This window comes from Monopterus albus, unplaced genomic scaffold (genome assembly GCF_001952655.1).
Source record: "Monopterus albus unplaced genomic scaffold, M_albus_1.0 scaffold32.1, whole genome shotgun sequence".
NCBI classification, from domain to species: domain Eukaryota; kingdom Metazoa; phylum Chordata; class Actinopteri; order Synbranchiformes; family Synbranchidae; genus Monopterus; species Monopterus albus.
Window position 1 is genome coordinate 2,379,140 of NW_018127912.1, and position 21,801 is coordinate 2,400,940.

The window sequence follows — 21,801 nt, forward strand, 5'->3', positions numbered from 1 at the left end:
TGCCGGGGGCGGGGCCAGGCGGGCCTGCCGACACAATGGCCTGCGGATCATTGTACCACCAAGGAAGTGTTCTGCACCTACACGGGTGACTTGCAGACTGGTGAAGAGACATCGTCTGGCCTCTATGCCCCCTGTGGTGGAGGGTGAGGGACTGGCTGGTCGTATCATAGAAGTGGGACCCACCGGAGCTCAGTTCCTGGGGTAAGTGTGTGTTTAAATGTTTGTGTGGGAGTGTTTGCACTGTTGCGTGGTGTGTTCATACTTTCTTCTTCACTCCCCTTTTTGCTGCGTATGGATCAGTAAGCTCCACCTTCCCACAGCTCCGCCCCCTCTGAATGAGGGTGAGAGCCTGGTCAGTCGCATCCTGCAGCTGGGTCCTCCAGGAACCAAGTTCCTCGGGTAGGACCAGGGGTGGAGGACACCCTACCACCCTGGAATCTGGGTCACATGCTCACCCATAGTTTTCTACCATATTTGTATTATTTTTTGAGTTTTTCATGATTAGCTGTTTTTGCTGAGTAACTCTATATTTGTTTTTAATTTGTTATTCTTTGTTTGTTGGTATTATGGTTGGTATTTAGTGCAAGCCTTAGTCTAAAACAGCAAGACTTGTTCCCTTATGTTACTGAATGCTTTCCTCTAGTACCAATTCACAGACTAATTTCTAGCTGGATTCTGCTCGTGATGTGGAATGAATGTTCTTTATGTTTAAATATTTTTCAGATTACTTTTTCATTTTTTAGCAAGCATGAGATGCACCTGATTATTTTTATTTTTAATTTGAACTGTGTGTTCTTTTTTGTTTGGTTTGTTTATGAGGTCATTCATAAATCAACCCAAGCATCATTATCTTGGAAAGTCAGCTCTGCCAAAATGTTAGCACAAATGCACTTCTAAGTCTGATTTGTGTTTGACTTTACCTTGTCACTCTTTATAGGCCTGTGATAGTGGAGATACCCCATTTTGCAGCTCTTCGGGGCACAGAGAGAGAGTTAGTAATCTTGAGGAGTGAGACAGGGGAAAGCTGGAGGGAGCACCACTGTGACTTCACTGAAGAGGAACTGAACCAGATACTTAATGGCATGGATGAAAGTAAGGGATCTCGACTGTACTGCACATTACAGTGCAAAACAGTTCATGTAAGCACAAGAGTGCAGAAACTTGAAGCCACAATGTGATAACATTAAAATACAACATAGGCTACAATAGAGTAGTAAAGCAGGAAGTAGAGGAAGTAATCAATGAAGAGAAAGTGAAAGACTCCATTCTCTAAGCCTCTGATTGGGTGATTATCCTGAATATTTCTGATCTTCTCAGAACTTGATTCTCCTGAGGAGCTTGAGAAGAAAAGAATATGCCGCATCATCACCCGAGACTTCCCGCAGTATTTTGCAGTAGTGTCACGGATAAAGCAAGACAGTCATTTGATTGGACCAGAGGGCGGGGTCCTTAGTAGCACTCTTGTGCCCCAGGTCCAGGCTGTCTTCCCCGAAGGAGCCCTCACCAAGAAAATCAGGGTTGGGCTACAGGTACCTACAGAGCATTCCTTAGCCAGTCATGTATCAGTGAGATGTTAAACTTTAAAGGAATCAGTAAAGTTGTTTCATTTATTTTTGTACTTTGTTTCAGGCTCAGCCCATTGATGGTGATGCTGTGAAAAAGATTCTCGGTAATAAAGCTACATTCAGCGCAATTGTCACATTGGAGCCAAGAAGGAGGAAGTTCCATAAACCAATCACCATGACAATCCCTATTCCCAAAACCTCAATCAGTGACGGGCCAAGTGCAGTGTACAGTGGGGAGACCCCCACTTTACGTTTGCTTTGCAGTATTACAGGTAATGATTATCAATTTTCATATCAGCAAACTATATAAAAATGAAAGCATGACAGCCTAACAGATGATTTTTGTTTGGTTGGCTGTTTGTTTTTTGGCTTTTGTCATTAACACACTTGGAAAGCAAAGAGAAATCCTGTCATATTAGTTTTCTTTCTATAAATACAAAACAATCAACGAACCACTGCAACAAGTTGGGTAACAATCACGGGCCTGTGCTTCAGGTGGAACGACTCCTGCTCAGTGGGAGGATATCACTGGCTCCACGCCACTCACCTTTGTTAACCAATGTGTTTCCTTCACCACAAACGTGTCTGCAAGGTAAAGCCGTTCTGCATTTTTAAATGTGGAGTTGTGAAGCTAGCTGGTAGCACTGATCAGTTACTGACTAAAAGTCTTTATATTCCTAGGTTCTGGCTGATAGATTGCAGACAGATCCAGGAGTCTGTCAATTTTGCCACTCAGCTGTACAGAGAGATAATCTGTGTTCCATACATGGCCAAGTTTGTCATTTTCGCCAAGACACTGGATCCCATTGAGGCCCGCCTGCGCTGTTTCTGCATGACAGACGACAAGATGGACAAAACCCTGGAGCAGCAGGAGAACTTCACGGAAGTTGCACGCAGCCGAGATGTTGAGGTGCAGTGTGATGGCCAGGGTACATGAGAGAAGAGAAACGTGTGAGAGGAGAAATAACAGAAGTAATGCAAAATTAGCCTGTAGCCACAGTGCAAAGGTATAAAGAAGATAATAGTAGAAGGAGAATAAAATGGAAAGTAAACAGAGGTTAAGGGCCAGACACGGTCGTCCAAACTGTTCTAATTAGTCAGTGTGCTTAAAAATCCTGACAATACTGTTTGGAGACAGACCTTAATGGTTTGTTTAAATTGTAAAATAAAATAAGCTGTCATATCCACACACAGGTGCTGGAGGGAAAACCTATATTTGCTGACTGTTTTGGAAACCTCGTGCCTCTTACCAAGAGTGGACAGCACCATGTGTTCAGTTTCTTTGCTTTCAAAGAGAACAGACTGGCCCTCTTCATCAAAGTACGACTACACACCGAACAAAAATGTCCAGAAACTGTACTTATTTATTCGGATATTCAGAAACCCAATATTTGTAATTAATGTAATCAATTTTATTAATGGACAGGTTAGAGACACAGCACAGGAGCCATGTGGTCGCCTGTCCTTCACAAAGGAACCACGAACATACCGTAGTCTTAACCTCAGTGCTATCTGCAACCTTAACATCACACTCCCAGCATACTCAAAGGTTAGTTTAAAAGTAATTCAGTTTTGTATTTATTTTATTGTTGTACTTTATTTTTAATCGCACTGACTGTATTGTTTGCTTTCTCTCTGTTGCATTCCTCTCTTTAGGAGTCAGATTCAGACCAAGATGCAGATGATGAGGTAAATAACATTGATGTCATACAGTAGCACAATAAAGAAATAAATATGCCTTAATCAGGTTGCAGCTAATGATGCCCGTTTTATCTTCTTTTGACAGAGTGAGAAGAGTGACAAGAAATGTAAGCTCAATTATGTTGCTTTTTTATATCTTATTAAAGTGTTCAATAATTATTCAACATAATTTTCAGAAGTAATTACATTGACCTGATTGCATGATAGAGAGCCACGCATTTGAGACATTTTTTGTTTTCAGTGGTCAGTGTTGGTATTGAGGGTACCAGTATATAATTTTTATGTAACATTAAATAGTTAATTTTACAGTGCATGACAAATTGGTCTAAACTGGTTTTAAAACATTCAGGCTGTAAATTACGTTACAATGAAAATCTTTATGGGCAAAGAGATGCAATGATTGATATATTTTACTTTCCATTTAAATTAATCCCAGTCTCTTTATTTGCTCTACTAACACTATATAGAGTTACATGTTTGCTAGTGGCAGCTATGCTATGGCTGATGTATTCCACATCCTCATTCCAAACCCCACTGACTCTCTCCTTCTCATTTTCTATAATTGCTATGACCATATGCTTTTTCCAGTCAGAATCAAATAATAATGAAGGTCAAAATAAAACTTAATGTATATTAAATCAAGATATTCAAGGTGAATTGTATCTTTCCTTCAGAATATTTTATGGTAATAATATATGAGAAGTATTCATTTTGACCAATCATTATTTTCTCAGGTTACATTTCATAACATTTTTACATGTATGCTAAAACATTTTATTTCTTTTGTACATAAATCACTGACAGACAGCATCATTGTGTTGTTTGTTCTTTGCTAAAGTGTGTAGATTTATTGCCGGTTTATTTTTATTATCATCATTCATTTTTTATGTGATTTTGGCCATTTCTTTTGAAGAATTTAAGTCAAATAAGCTATACATTTCTTTTTCAATTCCCAGCTTTTTAAAATTACTTTCATTCATTCACTGAATTTTTCTGTATGTAAGTTAATAGGGCTATACGAACACAAAACAAAGTAAAGGTACTATATAATAACATTTACAACTTTTAACCTGTAATTATATTTGACACAAGAGAAACTGCAGACATCTAAAATAAAATGTGCAAATTTTTATACATTGAAAAAAGAAGTATTTGCTATAACATGGGATTTTATTTTTCATGATTAATAATTTATCTTACACATACTCTTACTGAAGTTCCTCTTTTAATTTTTGTATATGAAATGTATTATATTTTTTACATCTTAAAACTTTAATTTGTAGGCAGGCATGACTGTTCATGTCAGCAACAATCTTGAGAAGTTTTGTTTGTCTCCTGCATATTTTCCTGTCCCTTTGTTCCATATATAGGTGTCTCTTATCTTATTTGTATTTTTTATGATAAAATTGTGAATATAGTCAGACAAATTAGATAAATTCTTGTTCATGCTGTGCTATACCTGTTCTTTTACTTCTGCTGGCTTTGCTTATCTGTTTACTTCTCTACTCCCCTCCAAAATCCTTTGGACACAATATTATCCTTTTTGTTTTTGTTTGTTTTTTCTTTCAAGAATCACCTATCCTTGTCAGTCCTCTCCTTACTCTGTGAACTGAAGATGGATTTTTAGATGGCATTGTCTTGATCACAGTTTTCTCATGTCTCTCTCTCCCACTTCATTTGTCCCTTATGTCCTTTACCCTTTTTGGTTGTAAATCTTTTTAAATTGAAGATGATGAATCTTGGTCAACTGAGACATTCTCCCTGAGAACTAACCAGCCTCTCGACCCTGCGACCCTTGCAAGCCCAGACCTACTCTCAGATATGTCAGACATCAAAATTTCTGCAATTTTGACCACAGAGCAAATGAATGAAGAGAGAGCTGAGGCTCGATGGTTGCAAGAAAAAGAGCATTCGGCCATAGTGGAACAGTTCAAAGACAGACAGGGACAGTTTGAGGAGATGAGAGATGGGATAAACAACATCAAACAGGAAGTGCGACAACGTGGCACCAAAAAAGAGAAAATGGATTCACTCTGTAACATTAAGGCTGACACAAGGAATACCCGTGTTGAAGAACTAGTCATTCAGCAGATTTGCATTGAGAGGACAACTTCAAGTACATCTGCCATGGAGGTCCAAGACATGACAGAAATTGTCTCGCACCTAAGTATGAACATGGAAGAATACTTTGAAGAGAGACCTGTAGTAATGAGTAGTTCACAAGAAGACCTTGTTCAAGACAGATTTGAACAGGCTGCCTTAAAGTGTGATGGCAAACAGCATCCCCCAGATATCAAGAAACCAATTAGAAAGAAACTTCGAGACAGGGAGCGTTCTGCGTGTAGCAGCTCTGAGGGAGAACTGGAAAGGAGGAGCTCTGAAGAGTCTTTAGATGGTGATGTTGTTCTTAAGGAGACTGACCTCATATCCACATCAGTTATGGATCCTCCAGCTTCTCCTCTAGTGGTTGAGACACCTATAGGACCTATAAAAGACAGAGTTAAAGCTTTACAGAACAAAGTCAAAGAACAGGAAGTGCAAAGTAGTCAAGTTCTAATACATGAGAAAAAAACTCTCACCACAAAGCATATGGAGGCAGACATGCCAGAACTCCCCAGAGTTCCCAAGTCTCCTAAATCGCCCAGATCTCAGACAGAAAGATTAGAGGAGACTATGTCTGTTAAGGAGCTGATGAAAGCATTCCAGACCGGACAAGACCCATCAAAAAATAAATCTGGGCTCTTTGAACATAAAGCCGTGGCTTCTTCATGCATTTCAACACTGATATCCAAATCAGAAGATTCTGAAGATATAGACACAACAGAACAAAGTTCTACACAGGAGCCGAAATCGCAAAGCCAGTCTCAAACTCTCACAGTTTTCCTTCAACAGAGTGATGTCAAGAAATATGACAAAACAGACTTAGAATATCAACCTGTAAGTTCAATCAATGATAACTCTGAGGAATCACAGTTCATTCTGGAAAGTGCTCATTTTGAAAAGACAGTAAAATTTGTTGATACAGTTCAATGTGATGATGGAAGGGTTAGCCCACAGAGAGAGCTGTCAGAGAAGGAAAAACCGTCTGTGAAGGAGCTGATGAAATCATTCCAGGCTGGGCAAGAGATCTCAAAAAGTAAATCTGGGCTCTTTGAACATAAAGCCGTGGCGTCTTCGAGCCTTTCAACACTGATATGCAACTCAGAAGATTCTGAAGATATAGAGACAACAGAACAAAGTCCTACACAGGAGCAGAAATCGCAAAGCCAGTCTCAAACTCTCACAGTTTTCCTTCAACAGAGTGATGTCAAGAAATATGACAAAACAGACTTAGAATATCAACCTGTAAGTTCAATCAATGATAACTCTGAGGAATCACAGTTCATTCTGGAAAGTGCTCATTTTGAAAAGACAGTAAAATTTGTTGATACAGTTCAATGTGATGATGGAAGGGTTAGCCCACAGAGAGAGCTGTCAGAGAAGGAAACACCGTCTGTGAAGGAGCTGATGAAATCATTCCAGGCTGGGCAAGAGAGCTCAAAAAGTAAATCTGGGCTCTTTGAACATAAAGCCGTGGCTTCTTCGAGCATTTCAACACTGATATCCAAATCAGAAGATTCTGAAGATATAGAGACAACAGAACAAAGTCCTACACAGGAGCAGAAATCGCAAAGCCAGTCTCAAACTCTCACAGTTTTCCTTCAACAGAGTGATGTCAAGAAATATGACAAAACAGACTTAGAATATCAACCTGTAAGTTCAATCAATGATAACTCTGAGGAATCACAGTTCATTCTGGAAAGTGCTCATTTTGAAAAGACAGTAAAATTTGTTGATACAGTTCAATGTGATGATGGAAGGGTTAGCCCACAGAGAGAGCTGTCAGAGAAGGAAAAACCGTCTGTGAAGGAGCTGATGAAATCATTCCAGGCTGGGCAAGAGATCTCAAAAAGTAAATCTGGGCTCTTTGAACATAAAGCCATGGCTTCTTCTCATATTTCAATATCAAAATCTCAGTCAGCAGATTCCAAAGAGCTACAGACATCCTCACAAACACAGGAGCCAGAATCACCTATTCAAACTCAGAGAACTATGATTTCTCATAAACAGAATGATGTCAAGGATTATCACAGCCCAGACTTTGAGTATGAACCAGTAGGTTTAATCAAGGATAATGCTGAGGAATCACAGTTAATTCCAGATGGTGGTTATTTGGAGAAGACAGTCACATTTGTTGATATAGTCCAGTCTGATGATGGAAGGGTTAGCCCACAGAGGGAGGTGCCAGAGATGTCAGAGAAAGAGACTGTGTTCGTGAAGGAGCTGATGAAATCATTCCAGACTGGGCAAGAGCCCTCAAAATCTAAACCAGAGCTTTTTGAACACAAGCACATGGGTTCTTCTATGTCAACACTGATATCTCAGTTTGCAGATTCCGAACAAATACAGATGATGAAAAAAAGTCCTACACAGGAGGTAGAATCACAAATCCAAACTCAGAATCTCACTGTTTTCCCTCAACAGAGTGATGACAAGATTTGTGACCAAACAGACTTAGAGATTCAACCATTAGGCTTAACCAAAGATAACTCTGAGGAATCACAGTTTATTTCTGATGGTATTTTTTTCAGAAAAACTGCTAAATTTACTGATACAGTTCAGTGTGATGATGGAAGTGTTAGCCGACAGAGAGAAGCACCAGAGTTATCAGGGGAAGAGGCTATGTCTGTGAAGGAGCTGATGAAGGCATTTGAGCCTGGACGGGACCATTTGGAAAGTAAATCTAGACTGTTTGAACATAAGACAGAGATTTCTTGTAGTTCAACATTGATATCTAAATCAGAAGGTCCTGAAGCAATAGAGAGGTCGATGCACAGTCCCACACAGGAGCAAAACTTGCCAATCCAAATACAGAATCTCACAGTCTTTCATCCACAGAATGACATTGAAGTTTGTGGAACACTGGATTTAGAGGCTCATACAACATGTTTAAAGAGAGATGATTCTGAGAAATCACAACAAATTTCAGATATTCCATATTTTGGAGAGATGGTAAAAATTGCTGATAGAATTCAGTCAGATGATAAAAGTGCTAACCCTCAGTTAAAGGGGCTTGAAATGTCAAGGAAGAGTCCAGGTAGGATGCTGTTGGATGAACCAGTCATGAGCGGTGGTTGGAGTTTATCTGAAGAAATGCAGATCAGTCCTGATCGCAGACCTTCTGAGGACTTCAGTGCCGACATAAAAGCAGAGCTGGAAGAAAGTCCTGAGTACCAGCTGTTCAAACAGACATCAGTAACTGTAGCTGTGCGCTATCAGCTGGAGCCAACTGATATGGATAATTTGGCTGATGATCCTGATACAAATCCAACATCCAGTCCCTGTATGAAAAGTTACTTTTGGAAAGATGCTTCTCTTATTGAGGATCAAGTGAAAGGCAATGATCTAAGTCCTAAGAGTCCAAAGCATGAAGGCATGGCTGAATCCTCAAGTACTAGGCTTGATTCGAGATCAGGGGAGACAGAGAATTATGACAGATTGCCACAGACTCATCAAATGTCCAATGAAATGCTCTCTCACTCTGCTACAACAGAAGAAAAGCACTTAAAAGTCATACTTTCACAGGAAGACAAAATTCAGGAAGCAAGCACAGAACATACAGCAAGTGGTCATGGAAGCAAAATATTCTTTACACAGACTCACACTGAAGTAGCAGAGCCTCGACTTCAACAAGTCCACATTGAAGTAACAGAGCCTCAACTTCAACAAGTCCACACTGAGAGGAAAACATCTATCCAGGCATCCAAAACAGTAAAAGATATGTCAGGGATGTTGTCCTTGCTGAAAAGTGACTTGGACCAGTATCTACAAGTTAGGCCTGTGGTAAGTCAGCCACCTGAAGAGGATATTGTTCAGGAGAAGTTTGAGCAAATTATTTTAACAAAACACAAAGACGGGGAAATTCTCACATCTGTCACTGATGAAAGTAAAGGAGCAATGATGGGTGGAACAACACAAGAAACTGTTCTTGTGACCATAGAAGAACATTCAGTTACAAGGGAGGATAAAGAATCGTTGAGTGAATGTGAAGAAAATGAATTATCCAAGGGAGTAAAAGATTCATCTGGGATGTTGTGTGTCATGAACAGTGACTTGGATCAGTATCTAGAAGCTAGGCCTGCAGCTACTCTACCAACAGAAGAGGATAATGTGCAGCAGAAAATTGAAATGATCCCCTTTACTGATGAAAATGAAAGCGTGATAGTGGATGACACAACACAAGAAACAGTGAAAAGTTGGCCTCCAGAGGAAAACATTATCCAGGAGGAATGTGAAGAAGTAACTCTGACCAAAATCCAAAAATCGTCTAGTGAGGAGCAAATAATTACAGTTTATGAAAAAACACAAACTGTAGCTAGTACTGATGTGGAGGATGGAATGGATGGAGAGACGCATGAACAGATACAGATTGGTGCGATTGAAGTCAAAGAACTGACACCAAGTTCTGTTTTGGAGACACCATTCCAAGAAGTTTGCACTGGGAGAAAGACATACCACCAGCAGTCAACAGTGAAGGATATGTCAGGTATGTTGCAACTGCTCAGTAGTGACTTAGAGCAACATCTCAAGGAAAGGCCATTCCCAATACAGTGCCAGCAAGAAGAGGATCTAGTCCATGAGAGCTGCAAACAAATTATACTAACAAATGATCATTTGGAGGACAAGATAGTTGAAGACCAGCAGGCTGATGTGATTGAAGTCAAAGAAGAGCCACCAAGTTCTGTTTTGGAGACACCATTCCAAGAGGTTCGTATTGAGGGAAAGACACAAAAGCAAGAGTCATCAGGTGAGAGGGATATGTCAGGCATGTTGTCACTTCTTAGTAGTGACTTAGAGCAACATCTCAAGAAAAGGCCAGTGATACATTACCTCCCAGAAAAGGAGTTAGTCCATGAGAGCTACAAACAAGTTATACTAACAAAAGACACTAAAAGAGAACATCCTACTTTCTCCCCTGAATACAAGATGATGTCACCAAAAGATACTAATATAGGTATCAATGAAAAGGAAGCTCTGGAAAATGAATGGAAGACCTGTTCCCAAGAAGATGAAAGTCCCAAGAGTTTCTCAACAAAAGAGGAGGAAACTAAAACCTAAAAGGCCAGTGATACATTACCTCCCAGAAAAGGAGTTAGTCCATGAGAGCTACAAACAAGTTATACTAACAAAAGACACTAAAAGAGAACATCCTACTTTCTCCCCTGAATACAAGATGATGTCACCAAAAGATACTAATATAGGTATCAATGAAAAGGAAGCTCTGGAAAATGAATGGAAGACCTGTTCCCAAGAAGATGAAAGTCCCAAGAGTTTCTCAACAAAAGAGGAGGAAACTAAAACCTCACCAAGTGCAGTGTCATATTTTAATGACTCTAGTGAAGGTGTGATGGGCATTACAAAGTCATATGCAGCAACCGATGACTCTAAGAATGATCATGAAGACCAGCCACCACAGCGACCAGCCAATGTAAAGAATCTAAATATTGAACTTTTTGATGATCCAGCTGAAGAGCTGGGTCATCAAGACTCACTAGAGGCAAGTCCTCTCATGGAGGATAGCTCTTCAAAGAAATCCCCTGACTCAATTGAGCCAAGCCCTACCAGAGAATCCCCCTGTCCCGACTCCCTTGAGGGCAGTCCCACAGAACCAAAAGACTCTGTGACAGCTGTGTATAAGAATTGTGCTTCTCAACCCAAAGCATGTTTTGGTGATGACAAACATATTTACAGGGATGAAAATGAACATGGTGAACAGGAAAACCACATTGAGACCATTCAAATGGCAAGTGAAATTAAGGAAGAAAAATATTCCAACTCAGCAACAAAAGCAACTGATGGTAACCTGTTCTTCAGTACCAAAACGTCTGACAGTGAGAATCTTCACATACTCATAAGGCAAGACTCTCTCGACAAAGATGATAGTGAGGGTGATACCACTAATAAGCAATTGACCCCAGAAGAGAAGATGTTTAAAATGGCTGCAAAGATCAAAACATTTGAGGAGATGGAACAGGAGGCTAAAATGGGGAGAGACAAATCTTTAGATGCCCCCACATTATCAGAGATAGGTGATCATGAAGATGATGCGTTATATGTAAAAATTTGCCCAATTAAACAGTCTTCCTCATTAGATACACTGCAGAACATTTCTGAAAAAAGTGTGACAGAAGGTAGTCCAGCACCTAGAGACACAACAGATATTAGTGTGAACATTAGGGATCAAGTAGATAGTCAGTCACAACTAAGAACTTCTCAAACAAGTGATGATTCATTGTCCTTCTTAACTACAACTCCTAGAGAGGAACCTGATCCAAAATGTGAAGAGTCTATGCCACTGTTTCCAGAAGGAGAATCTCAAATACACAGAGATAAAGATACTGCAGGAAGTGATCATTTCTCAGTCCCTGACACACATTTTTCCTGCTGTGTGACAGAAGAGCATTATCCAGATGATGACAAAGACACTGAGTCACCACTGACAGATGTTTCAGGTTCTGTCAGCAGACAGTATGTTATTCCCGGATATGAGGGTGAGAATGATAGAGCCTTTAATGAACAGGCTGATGCTGAGGATCAGATAAATCTTTGTCCTGCAGAAGACAGAAGAACATCTGTTCCGACTCCAGGTGATGAGAGAACCCCTGATCCATTTCAGTTTCAAGAGGGAAAACTGTTTGAAATGACCAGAGGGGGAGCTATTGACATGTCAAGCCGAAGCTTTAATGAAGACGGGGAAGGATATGCATTTTTTCATATAGGGGAGCATCCAGTTGATGACATTTTGCCACAGGAGACTGAGAAAGGTTTAACAAAGTCTTTACCTTTAGATAATAGTGATTCTATTAAAGACACAACCCTTCAAGAGATCCAAAAATCCTCTCTGATTCAGGTTGTCAGTGACGATAGTTCTTCCACTGAACCCACAACTCTCATCAAATCCACAAGGGGCCATTCAGAGGGTGAAAAGGCACTTTCTGAAGGTGATCTTGGCAGCTCCACAGAGGTATACTTTGGTTCTCCCAGTGCTTTCGAGAGACTGACCGATGTTCAAAGTGAGGTTGAAAGCCTTCAGTGTATTGGTATAGACTATCTAGACACTACTATAGCTGACCTTCAATCAGACACATCCACAGCTGGCCATTTTCTGTATTCAAAGGAGAGCCATGACTCCTCAGACTCCTCTCCTGATGATGATGATGAGGAAGAGGAAGACGAAGATGAAGAAGACCAGTGCTCAGTCATAGAGATGTCCTTTTCACAGCCTGGCATCCCAGCATTTCATCAGGATTCACCTCCACCTTTGGAAATCAAGCCAGGCAGCACAATTAAAGAGGCTTGTCATTTCAAATTGGATAAATGCTTGAAAGACTATCAAAAATCAGAGCTTGATCAGGTTCAAAGAAAAGCAGAAAAAAGCTCAACCATGGATTGTAGGACTAGATCTGAGGCCGATCGTGACACAAGTAAAGCAGTTAATGAAGACAGCAGGACTTATTCAGATAGTAGTCAGTCCATTAATGAATCAAACTTTAACCCTTTCAAACTTCCTGTCATGACAGAACAGAAACTTGTACCGCATCCAGTTTCCTCCTCTCCCCAAAGCAAAGAAATCCAATGCTCTAAGACTACAGAAACATGCGCTAGATCTTCTTTGGATACTGATGACATAAGCAGTGCTAGCCACAGGAGTCCAGATTCCGTTATCTTCACATATGATATCCCAGCCTCACACAGTTCAGACTTTGATGGCAATCCATTGCCAGATGTGCACCCATCTTCTGGGATAGAAGTATTTGAATCGAGACCTGCCTGGGATGACATGGTGGAAACTCAGATGCAGACAATCACAGATGACCAAACTTCAGAATGTATGCCAGGTATTGCTAGACCTACATTGGTTTTAGCTTTCCTATCTCTTCTCCTCAGCAGCAGATGCTTTTGCTCTTCCTATGAACATAATGTCACCGCTAATCATTTTGTGTTGTCTTTGTGTGTAGTGATTTATCTTGTTCTGTCCTCATTGTGTTTGTTTGTTTGTCTGCATCGTGTATGTGTGTGGGTGTGTGTGGGTGTGTTGTCTGTTGTGGTGTTTTGTGTGTTGGTAAGTTCCATTTGTGTTTATGTATATGCAATCTCAAGATTGAGTGGCCGTGTTGGTTAAAGAAGTGCTAGCTACTGCTACTAATGCTACTAATGTTTAAAACATATAATACAGCATTACTGATATTAACATGCACATCCCTTAATTAGCACATTAATGTCATTGCTTCCACTAATAGGTAAAAACAATGATGTGCTATTTCTGATCAAATAGTCATTCATTCATAACGAATCCAACTTTTATGTTATCATTCATCTCAGCGTCACAGATTCACAATTAATTTGAGTTATTACAGCCCATAACATAGTGTGCTCAGGAAATACCATTTTACATCTACAGTACACTTGCAAAGTATGCTTCACATGACTGGTACCTGCAATGTGAAAAAAGGTTTTACTTTGAGATAAATATTACACATTGAACTGTTGACCATGACATTTGAAATTGAATGTTGGCTCTGGCGAAATGTTTTAGTGGATTGGCAGGATGATGCTGACAGGAAAGAGGAGACATTAACTATCATTGCAGATCTTCTTGGCTTCAGCTGGACTGGTAAGCTGTCAAATAATGCATTTTCATCATAATTTTCTTTTTTTTTTTAATTTCAAAATAGTCCCTTCAATGCAATTTAGGGAGAAGAAATACTGTATGTATAGCATTATCTTTAAACTGGAAATTATATATTTGTGAGTGGAACATGAGGAATAGCTAAAATAGAAAATAAAGTTTCTGTGCTGTATCATCACAACACAGTATAGTTTAAGATTATTTAAAATGTAAACCCCCCCTTTTGTTTGTTTTTTGTTATCCATCACCTCAGAGCTGGCAAGGGAACTTGAATTCAGTGACGATGATATACAGTTAGTGAGAACAGAGAATCCTAATTCCCTCCAAGATCAGAGCCATGCCTTGTTGCAGCACTGGGTTGAGCGGGAAGGCAAACATGCCACAGGTACATGTCATTTTGGTCTGACAGATATCAAGTGACATTTTGCTAATACTTGTCAATTCAGTAATCATATCCTGTAAGCATTGCTTATTTGTTTGAAGATGCTGAATGCACTAATTTGAAACAATTTTTTGTGGTTTTAACTGAATGATTTTCTACAGTCTGACAATGATAAATCCTTCCACAGAGGACTGTCTGATTAAGAGACTGACCAAGATCAACCGCATGGACATCGTACATCTTATTGAAACGCAGATGAACAAGTCAGTTCAAGAACAAACATCTAGAACTTATGCAGAAATAGAGAAGACATTGGATCAGAGTGAAGGTAGATTGAAGGCTTTATCTAAAACCAGGCTCTATCTGTGTCGCTTGCACTCTTTTTCATCATGTGTTTATTCTTTAGTGTCTGTAGCCTTATCTTCAGTGCAAGAGGATGTAGACAGCCCTAGAATTGTGAGAAGGGTGGAGTCAGACCGCAGACCACCCCCAGCTGTTTCTGAAGAGGACCTCTCAGTGGCTTCCCTACTGGATATTACTTCCTGGGCAGAACCTGCTGGACATACCCACTCAGAGAGCATGCATGGTGATCTGTTGGAGGAGCTTGAGATTCCACAGTAAATTGTTTATTTGATTTCTGAAACTGCAACACATATTGACAGTCTAATGTAGTGTCACATCACTGGCTGCACTTCAGTTGACAACCATACCACGCACAAGACACAGCATATTAAATGCTGCATTGCTAGATGTCAGTATTTACCAGCATTTTGACAATAGTAAACAGAACTGTATCATGTCCTTATGCAACCAGTATGCAGTTTTTCTTAGAACACACTAGTGCAGGTATTTGCTCTGCACTCATTGTTTGTGAGCACTGTCCTTGTTAGATTAGGGCCTTGATATATACAAAATCAAATTTTGTGAGCTAGCCTTCTTTGTGTGTTACAGTGAATTGAACCCTAACCTGTGGACCTCCGAGGATATGATTCCACAAGAACCTACATGTTACAACAACTCAGATGAGCAAGTAAGTTTGCTTCCTACTTCAAAAGAAGCCACATTGGAGAGCCAAGAAATTCAAGCTTATGACCACAAACTGAAGGACCAGCAAGGGACCTGCAGTATTGAAATTCATTTCATCAGGCCATTCCTAGATGGCGCATGGTGCCAAGTCAAAGATGACTGCAGCCAAATCTTCCCATTGAAGCAGCGTAGTTATAAAGATGAGCAAGGGTAATCACCTGAAACTCTAAAGTCACCCTCATCTATATTTATTAGAGATTTTATTCTGAGCCTATCAGAGTCAGACAAAGCTGAGACAGACTTCAGTGAGCTTTGTGGTGAGTTTTGCTATACACCACAGATTGGTGATACGGACATAGCTAAAACTATTAGCAAAAAAAATCTCTGACCCTAGTCTGTTAGCCTTGCCAGCAGAGGATCATCAAGCAGTTCTGGCCATGACTGAAGCAGGCTCCCTCAGACATGTGCTGATGAGCTCAAAGCGCAGTTCTTTCAAGATCATAACACAGGATTCATGTGTGGACATAAGCTTCAAACTCTTCAAGTCAAACAAGGAAGAAAACATGAAACCCAGTGTATAGAGTGGTGGTTATCCAGAAAGTATGCCCTTTATTGATGATAATGATAAAGTCCAGTGAGTTGAACCCAGCATGGCCTACCACTCAAATGACCTGATGTACCTGATGGGTACAATAATCACTGTCCTCTTAGTTCAGACAGTGACAATGACATGGTCGGGGCAAAGGCGTCATCTGAGCAAGCCTTTCAGTCCTTTGACCCCTAATTCTCTGGAATCTGAGAAGCAGTGTGGCTTATTTTTATCAGATAATGAAGGATGACGCTTCCCCTGCAGAGGAATGGCTATTAAATGACTCCATGTCTAGAGTGCCATCCTCTGACTCTGTCATGTCAGTAGGTGATTATAGGGCAATGTCACCTGACTCTGCTCTGGGGAATAGAAGACTCTCATCTGTAGGTCTTTCCAGTACATTGGATGACATCTGGGCACTCTCTCTAAGGTCTGATGCATGTAGTTCACCCAAAGTTACAATTAATTTTAATGAAAATGAATTGCACTCCTACCAATCACACACATATGAATGTGAACCCATTTGGGTTAGAAGATACTGACACTCCTATAATGTCAGATTCCATTTGTCCTGAATATTTATAATAAATATAAGCCACTGTCCCCTGACTTTTAAGAACCTAAATATAGGCAACCTATACCTGGTACAGACAAAGAGAGATTTCAGACCATTTTGACCAGTGACATCAGCTGAGTGTGATGAGATTTTGCTTGAAGAGCATCTTCACATGTTCCAGTTACATCTATTCATGGATACACATGTTCAGATACAAATAACCATCCTCACCGGAGTACTCAGTACAGTTACTCATTTCTTGAACTCTTGCTCTCAGAACTTGTCCACACCTGACTGTAATATTGTTATTCCATTTTTTTACTGTAGTCAGGAGGAAATCATCCTTCACAATTACAGATGTCAGCTCCTGACACTAGTCTGCACTGAGGAAACAGGTCAGGGTAGCTCTCTGACATCACAATTAATACCTCCAGCTCAAGATTCTCCCCTCCTTTGGGACTCTGTCACATCAGTTGATGATCTTCCACCAGATTTGCCAGGTGCACAGTATAAGCACATAAAATGTGATTACTCACACAGTTCCATTAATGCTCCTCCGTCACTTTTTGATGAATGGCTGGATAAACACATACATATGAAGAAGAAGAAGAAGAGCCATCCATTTTTCAACTGTTGTTTCAGCTACAAAATATCTTACACATACAGAATATCCATAGTGAGGAAAAAACAAAAGTCATTCCAGTTGAGGCTAATGCCATAAAGTCAGACCACTGTCATCTGAAGCTTCAAAAGCGCAGAAGGAAATAACTCAATCTTTCCTTGATTACTGGTTTTATCATTTGAATCCACAATCTTCTATATACATACAATCACAAGATCAATCAGAGGTTTCACTGCCTTGCCGTGGCGTATTCGCATTACAGTTTAAGGAATGATCTTTCAGTAAAGCACAACTAATGGGAATTAAAGAGCGCCCTTGACCTGGTGTGGAAGATTCTCATAAGCTACACAGATAAAGCACTAACCAATGGACTTATGTAGCAATACAGTGAGACTTAACAAGCTGACTTGACTGCTTGAAGCATAAGGAGATTCAAGTGCCTTAATTATATCTTACCTTGGTGCCATTCATTTTTAACTTTTTTTTTTTTCTGAGATTACAGTCTACTGTAGTTACCTTAAGCCGCATAGCACTAATCTCGTTTTCACTCAACAGCCATAAAAGCCTAAACCACCTGATGTATATGTCACATTTATGGAATGTACTGGCTGTTCATTTTCAATCCTTTTTATAAGCCAGAGGCCCCCACTGTTTTCATATATTTAATTCTTTAATAATGTTTAAGCATGGAACACAGCACCACTGGTTGCTTGTGTTGATTGTATTACACCTGGTATAGTTTAATTTTTTTACAAAACAATTACAGTATGCTTTTCAAAATGTTGAATGATCTTAGTGAAGCAGTATGTCTGTAGGCTGTTAGTTTTAATAACAATTGGAGACAAGAAGACCTGCAGTAGAACAGACACTAATAGCATTTGGCTGTAACAGATACTCTAAACTAGTGGGTTTAGCATTTTCATGGGGATGTGTAATGCTTTCTGTACTTGTGATTTGACAATGCAACAGCCAGTTATTTGAAATTAGTGTAAAATTATGCATGTACACCAAATCCTGATTTTGACTCAAGTTCATTTGTGCCCTTCTTATTGTAAAATGATAGTGTTATTTGTAATATCTCCTATTGTCAGGAATATATGAAAAAATCCTAATTTTCAGCATCTTAATCAGCCATTTTATTAGATACTACTGCAGTGACCTAAATGCATGTGGACTACAAATGAATTTCCTCATTAGTGGCACTATTGTCTCAAGTAAAAAAGCTGAACTTATCATTGACAGGTGCATTCTTCATTTGACTCATTCTTCCATCAACAAAAGAAATCAAATCATACTCATTTTTCCCACTTCATTGTATCATTTCTTGCAGGTATCAACAGCATCCTCCAAGATAAATGTTTCAGACTCTTCTAAGAAAAACAATATTGATCTAGGACAGAGTCAGGTCTTTCCAACTAAAACACCATCCTTGGCAAATGAATCAAACACACTTTCCACTGAAAAACTAGAATTATCAATTCCAGGTACCTTTGACCTCAGTGAAATGAAATCTGAAATAACATCGACCAGTCAAAGTAGCTCACCACAGGAAACAAATGAAATACTCCTCAAAGAAAGGGAAGATCCTAGCATACCTAAATCAAGCTCAATGATCCCAGACTCACCAAGTCAAACAGCTCAAGAATGTCAAGATGATCAAATCGTCATACCCTTAGAATCCACTTCAACACCACCGGGGTCTGGGTCCCCTCAGCTTGACCAGCTGCTGTCAGATCTGGAGGAGATGAAACTTAAGTTTAGTCCAGAGACACTTGACCCACCTTTGTCAGAATCCAGTGATGAAAGCTCAGAAGTTGATCAAATTTACAAGTTTGAAGACCTTTCATTTGAAGATCCATGTCCTACAGAAGACACTAAACACACAAATGTAGCTGTCACAGAGCCTGCGCATTTCCAAACATCCTCTCAAGATGAACCTGAATTAGTTTTAGCTGCTCTCGATATAACAAAATCCTCTGAGACAAGTGTACCCTCAAGCCCTGGTCAATGTAAAGACAGTCCTGTATCCCCTACTGAGTCTATTTCAGTCCCAGACTCTCCCCAGAGATTTTGCAAAGTGGGGGAACAATCACTGAACTCCAGTTTGCATTTGGACTCGTTCCTGTCAAGCAAATACGATGCCGCTGAGGCATTTTTTTCAATGTCTTTCCCTGCAAAGAGCCAGTTTCACCTACCTGAAAACAATCTTTGTGAGGAAGATTTGACAAATGAAATTCTTCCAAATCAAGAACACAATGAATCAACTACACCATCTAATATCTCAGGGGGAGTGACAGAAGAAACATCAACACAGTGTACCTCAGATCAACCTACAGATTTATGGGAGGCAACCTCTGAAGCCATTCAGGCTGAAGATTTCTTTTCTCAACCTGTTTCTGAAATTACTCCTGAGAAAGTAACACCTGAAAGATATTTTTGCTTTGAGGAACTGATGCTGTACCCCTCCTCAGAAAAAGTAGAGACATCCTCAGATAAGGATAGGCCAAGGGCCAGTAGACAGCCTTCAGAAGAAGCTCTGACTCTGATCATTTATCAGCGTTTTGCCTCTCAGCCAACTTCAGTTAAACCCAAAGCAGAGATTACTTCATCATCCTCTGATGAGGAGGGAAATGTGCATACCCATGTGCATCCAAGAACTGAAGAGGTTGTATATAGTGGTGCAGACAGCCCAACCTATGAATACTATGATCCAGAGCCTTACTTTGACTGCAAACAAGTTGCGTCAGATTTCTCAGTGACTGAACCTGAAGACCCCGAGACAGAAACTAGATCAAGTGGAAGTCAGCAGCAGGATCATCTCAGCCATCCTAGAGTGCTAGAAAATGTGAATGAAAAAGTGGTGTCATCCTCAGGAAGTGAAGATTATGAGGATGCATCCTTTGTCTATGAGCCACTTCACAATGTACATGCAGAGAGTCAAGAATTACTACACTGTTCAGAAACATTTGATGAAGAGTTTGCCTTGTGTGAGGCTTCGAAACAGCTCCCTGTTTATGAAATTCAAGAATGTGAAGATACTGATAAATCTCTGACAAGGGTAAGATGAGATTTGGTAAACCATCCCAACCTGCAAGCTTTTCCTGGAGCTGAACCTAACCAATCATATATTTGCTTCGCAGAGGAATGACTGCTAAACCTCTGACCACATGAATATGGCCTAAAACTCCTTATATAATCCTCATTTAGTTATGATTTCTGGTGTATCTGGTCCTCACTCAGCATGTCACTTTTGTTCCTGTAACCAGCTGTATTATTACAGTAAAACATGCTACCTGTTCTCATTAGCAATATCACAATAATTCTTTCATTACGTAAAAGCATGGTACATTTTGCAAATGTTTTTTCCAAGTTACAGACTGCTATGTTGTACTTTCCAATGTGAAACAAGAAAATTCATACAAAATACTCAAAATCAAATTGGAAGTGCACCATATCAATCTGGTTAATGCTTGCTTTGCCATATACATAAGCATTCCTATATTCCCAATTATTAAATCTTAATGGATCTGTGTTGATTGGTCAAGATATCATCAAAGACCTCAGATCAGTTAAGAAAGTTCAGATGATGGCCTTATGACAGTCAAAATAGTGCAAAGGATAGTTGTCATTCAGGTATCTGATTTACCGTGTTTTTTTTAAATGAGCATGGAGGGTGTGACTTCCAGAGAGAAACTAACCCAGCTAGGTCTTCACTGTCAGGTTAAAATGTTTGTCACCTAAGAACTTTTAGTCTCATCATATTGTGTTAGAAATCAGTGAAATTTAGGATTTATAAGAAACCTGCCACTTGATTTGCATTGATGGCTGAACCTCATGGAGGCATTTTATTGTGCTGTGGGCACTTCTTTGTTGGTTTTTTTTTGACAAAATAACCCCTCCCCCCTTTTTTAACTGAGAATGCAAGTTTGTATCCTGTATTTCAAAGTCCTTATTCTCTCACTGAATTCTTGCCTCATACTCAAGTATTGTGTCCCGCTTTCTCTGTAACTTGCATCAGTGTTTTGTTTTTGGAGTGGAGAATTAAACATTTCACTGACCCAAGATAGAATTCTTGATTACTGTTTTTGTTGTTGCCCTTGAAGGCTGATGAAACGACTGAACTCCCCACTCAGTCAGTGACAGAAGAAAAGTACAAGGATGAAAATGGACACAGTGTTGTCAGACAGGTAAAGCAAGATTCTGTATAAGCTCTCATGCGCATATTGCAAAAGTGACAATAGCCTGTAAAGATTAAAAAAGACATTTGTGGTTGTGCAGCAATACCAAAGACTCTGTTGCAATGTTGCTGACTTTTAATTTGATTTGATTTGATTTATTTATTCTTTCAAGCATGTAAAGACAGTCGATATATCAACACACATAATTTCACACATACCCACAAATGCCATTATCAATTTGCTTATACCTAGTACATGCTTGAACGGAGTAGGAAGAAGTCAGACTTATCCAGTCCTACCCCCTGACATCATCTTACCATCATTGGTTTGCAAGCAGTATCTCTACATATTCTACCACACAAGCATTATACTAAAAAAAATATAACAGAGTGTTAACATTCTTACATAATTACATTCTTAAATAATTATCTTCTACACCACACAAGTAATATA

At 39.7% G+C, this 21,801-nt stretch overlaps 1 protein-coding gene across 1 annotated transcript in view; it reads left to right on the forward strand.

Moving 5' to 3' along the window:
- The window catches only part of LOC109958378 (ankyrin-2-like), a 56,307-nt gene that overhangs the window by 31,031 nt on the left and 3,475 nt on the right, over window positions 1–21,801 (forward strand). The window contains 18 exon segments of the mRNA XM_020596945.1: window positions 33–201; window positions 938–1,092; window positions 1,318–1,529; window positions 1,630–1,837; window positions 2,061–2,157; window positions 2,247–2,475; window positions 2,760–2,885; window positions 2,992–3,114; window positions 3,222–3,254; window positions 3,352–3,373; window positions 4,996–10,180; window positions 10,428–13,204; window positions 13,903–13,980; window positions 14,249–14,380; window positions 14,565–14,705; window positions 14,784–14,994; window positions 15,329–15,407; window positions 21,274–21,357. Coding sequence (XP_020452601.1) covers window positions 33–201; window positions 938–1,092; window positions 1,318–1,529; window positions 1,630–1,837; window positions 2,061–2,157; window positions 2,247–2,475; window positions 2,760–2,885; window positions 2,992–3,114; window positions 3,222–3,254; window positions 3,352–3,373; window positions 4,996–10,180; window positions 10,428–13,204; window positions 13,903–13,980; window positions 14,249–14,380; window positions 14,565–14,705; window positions 14,784–14,994; window positions 15,329–15,407; window positions 21,274–21,357 — 10,061 coding nt within the window.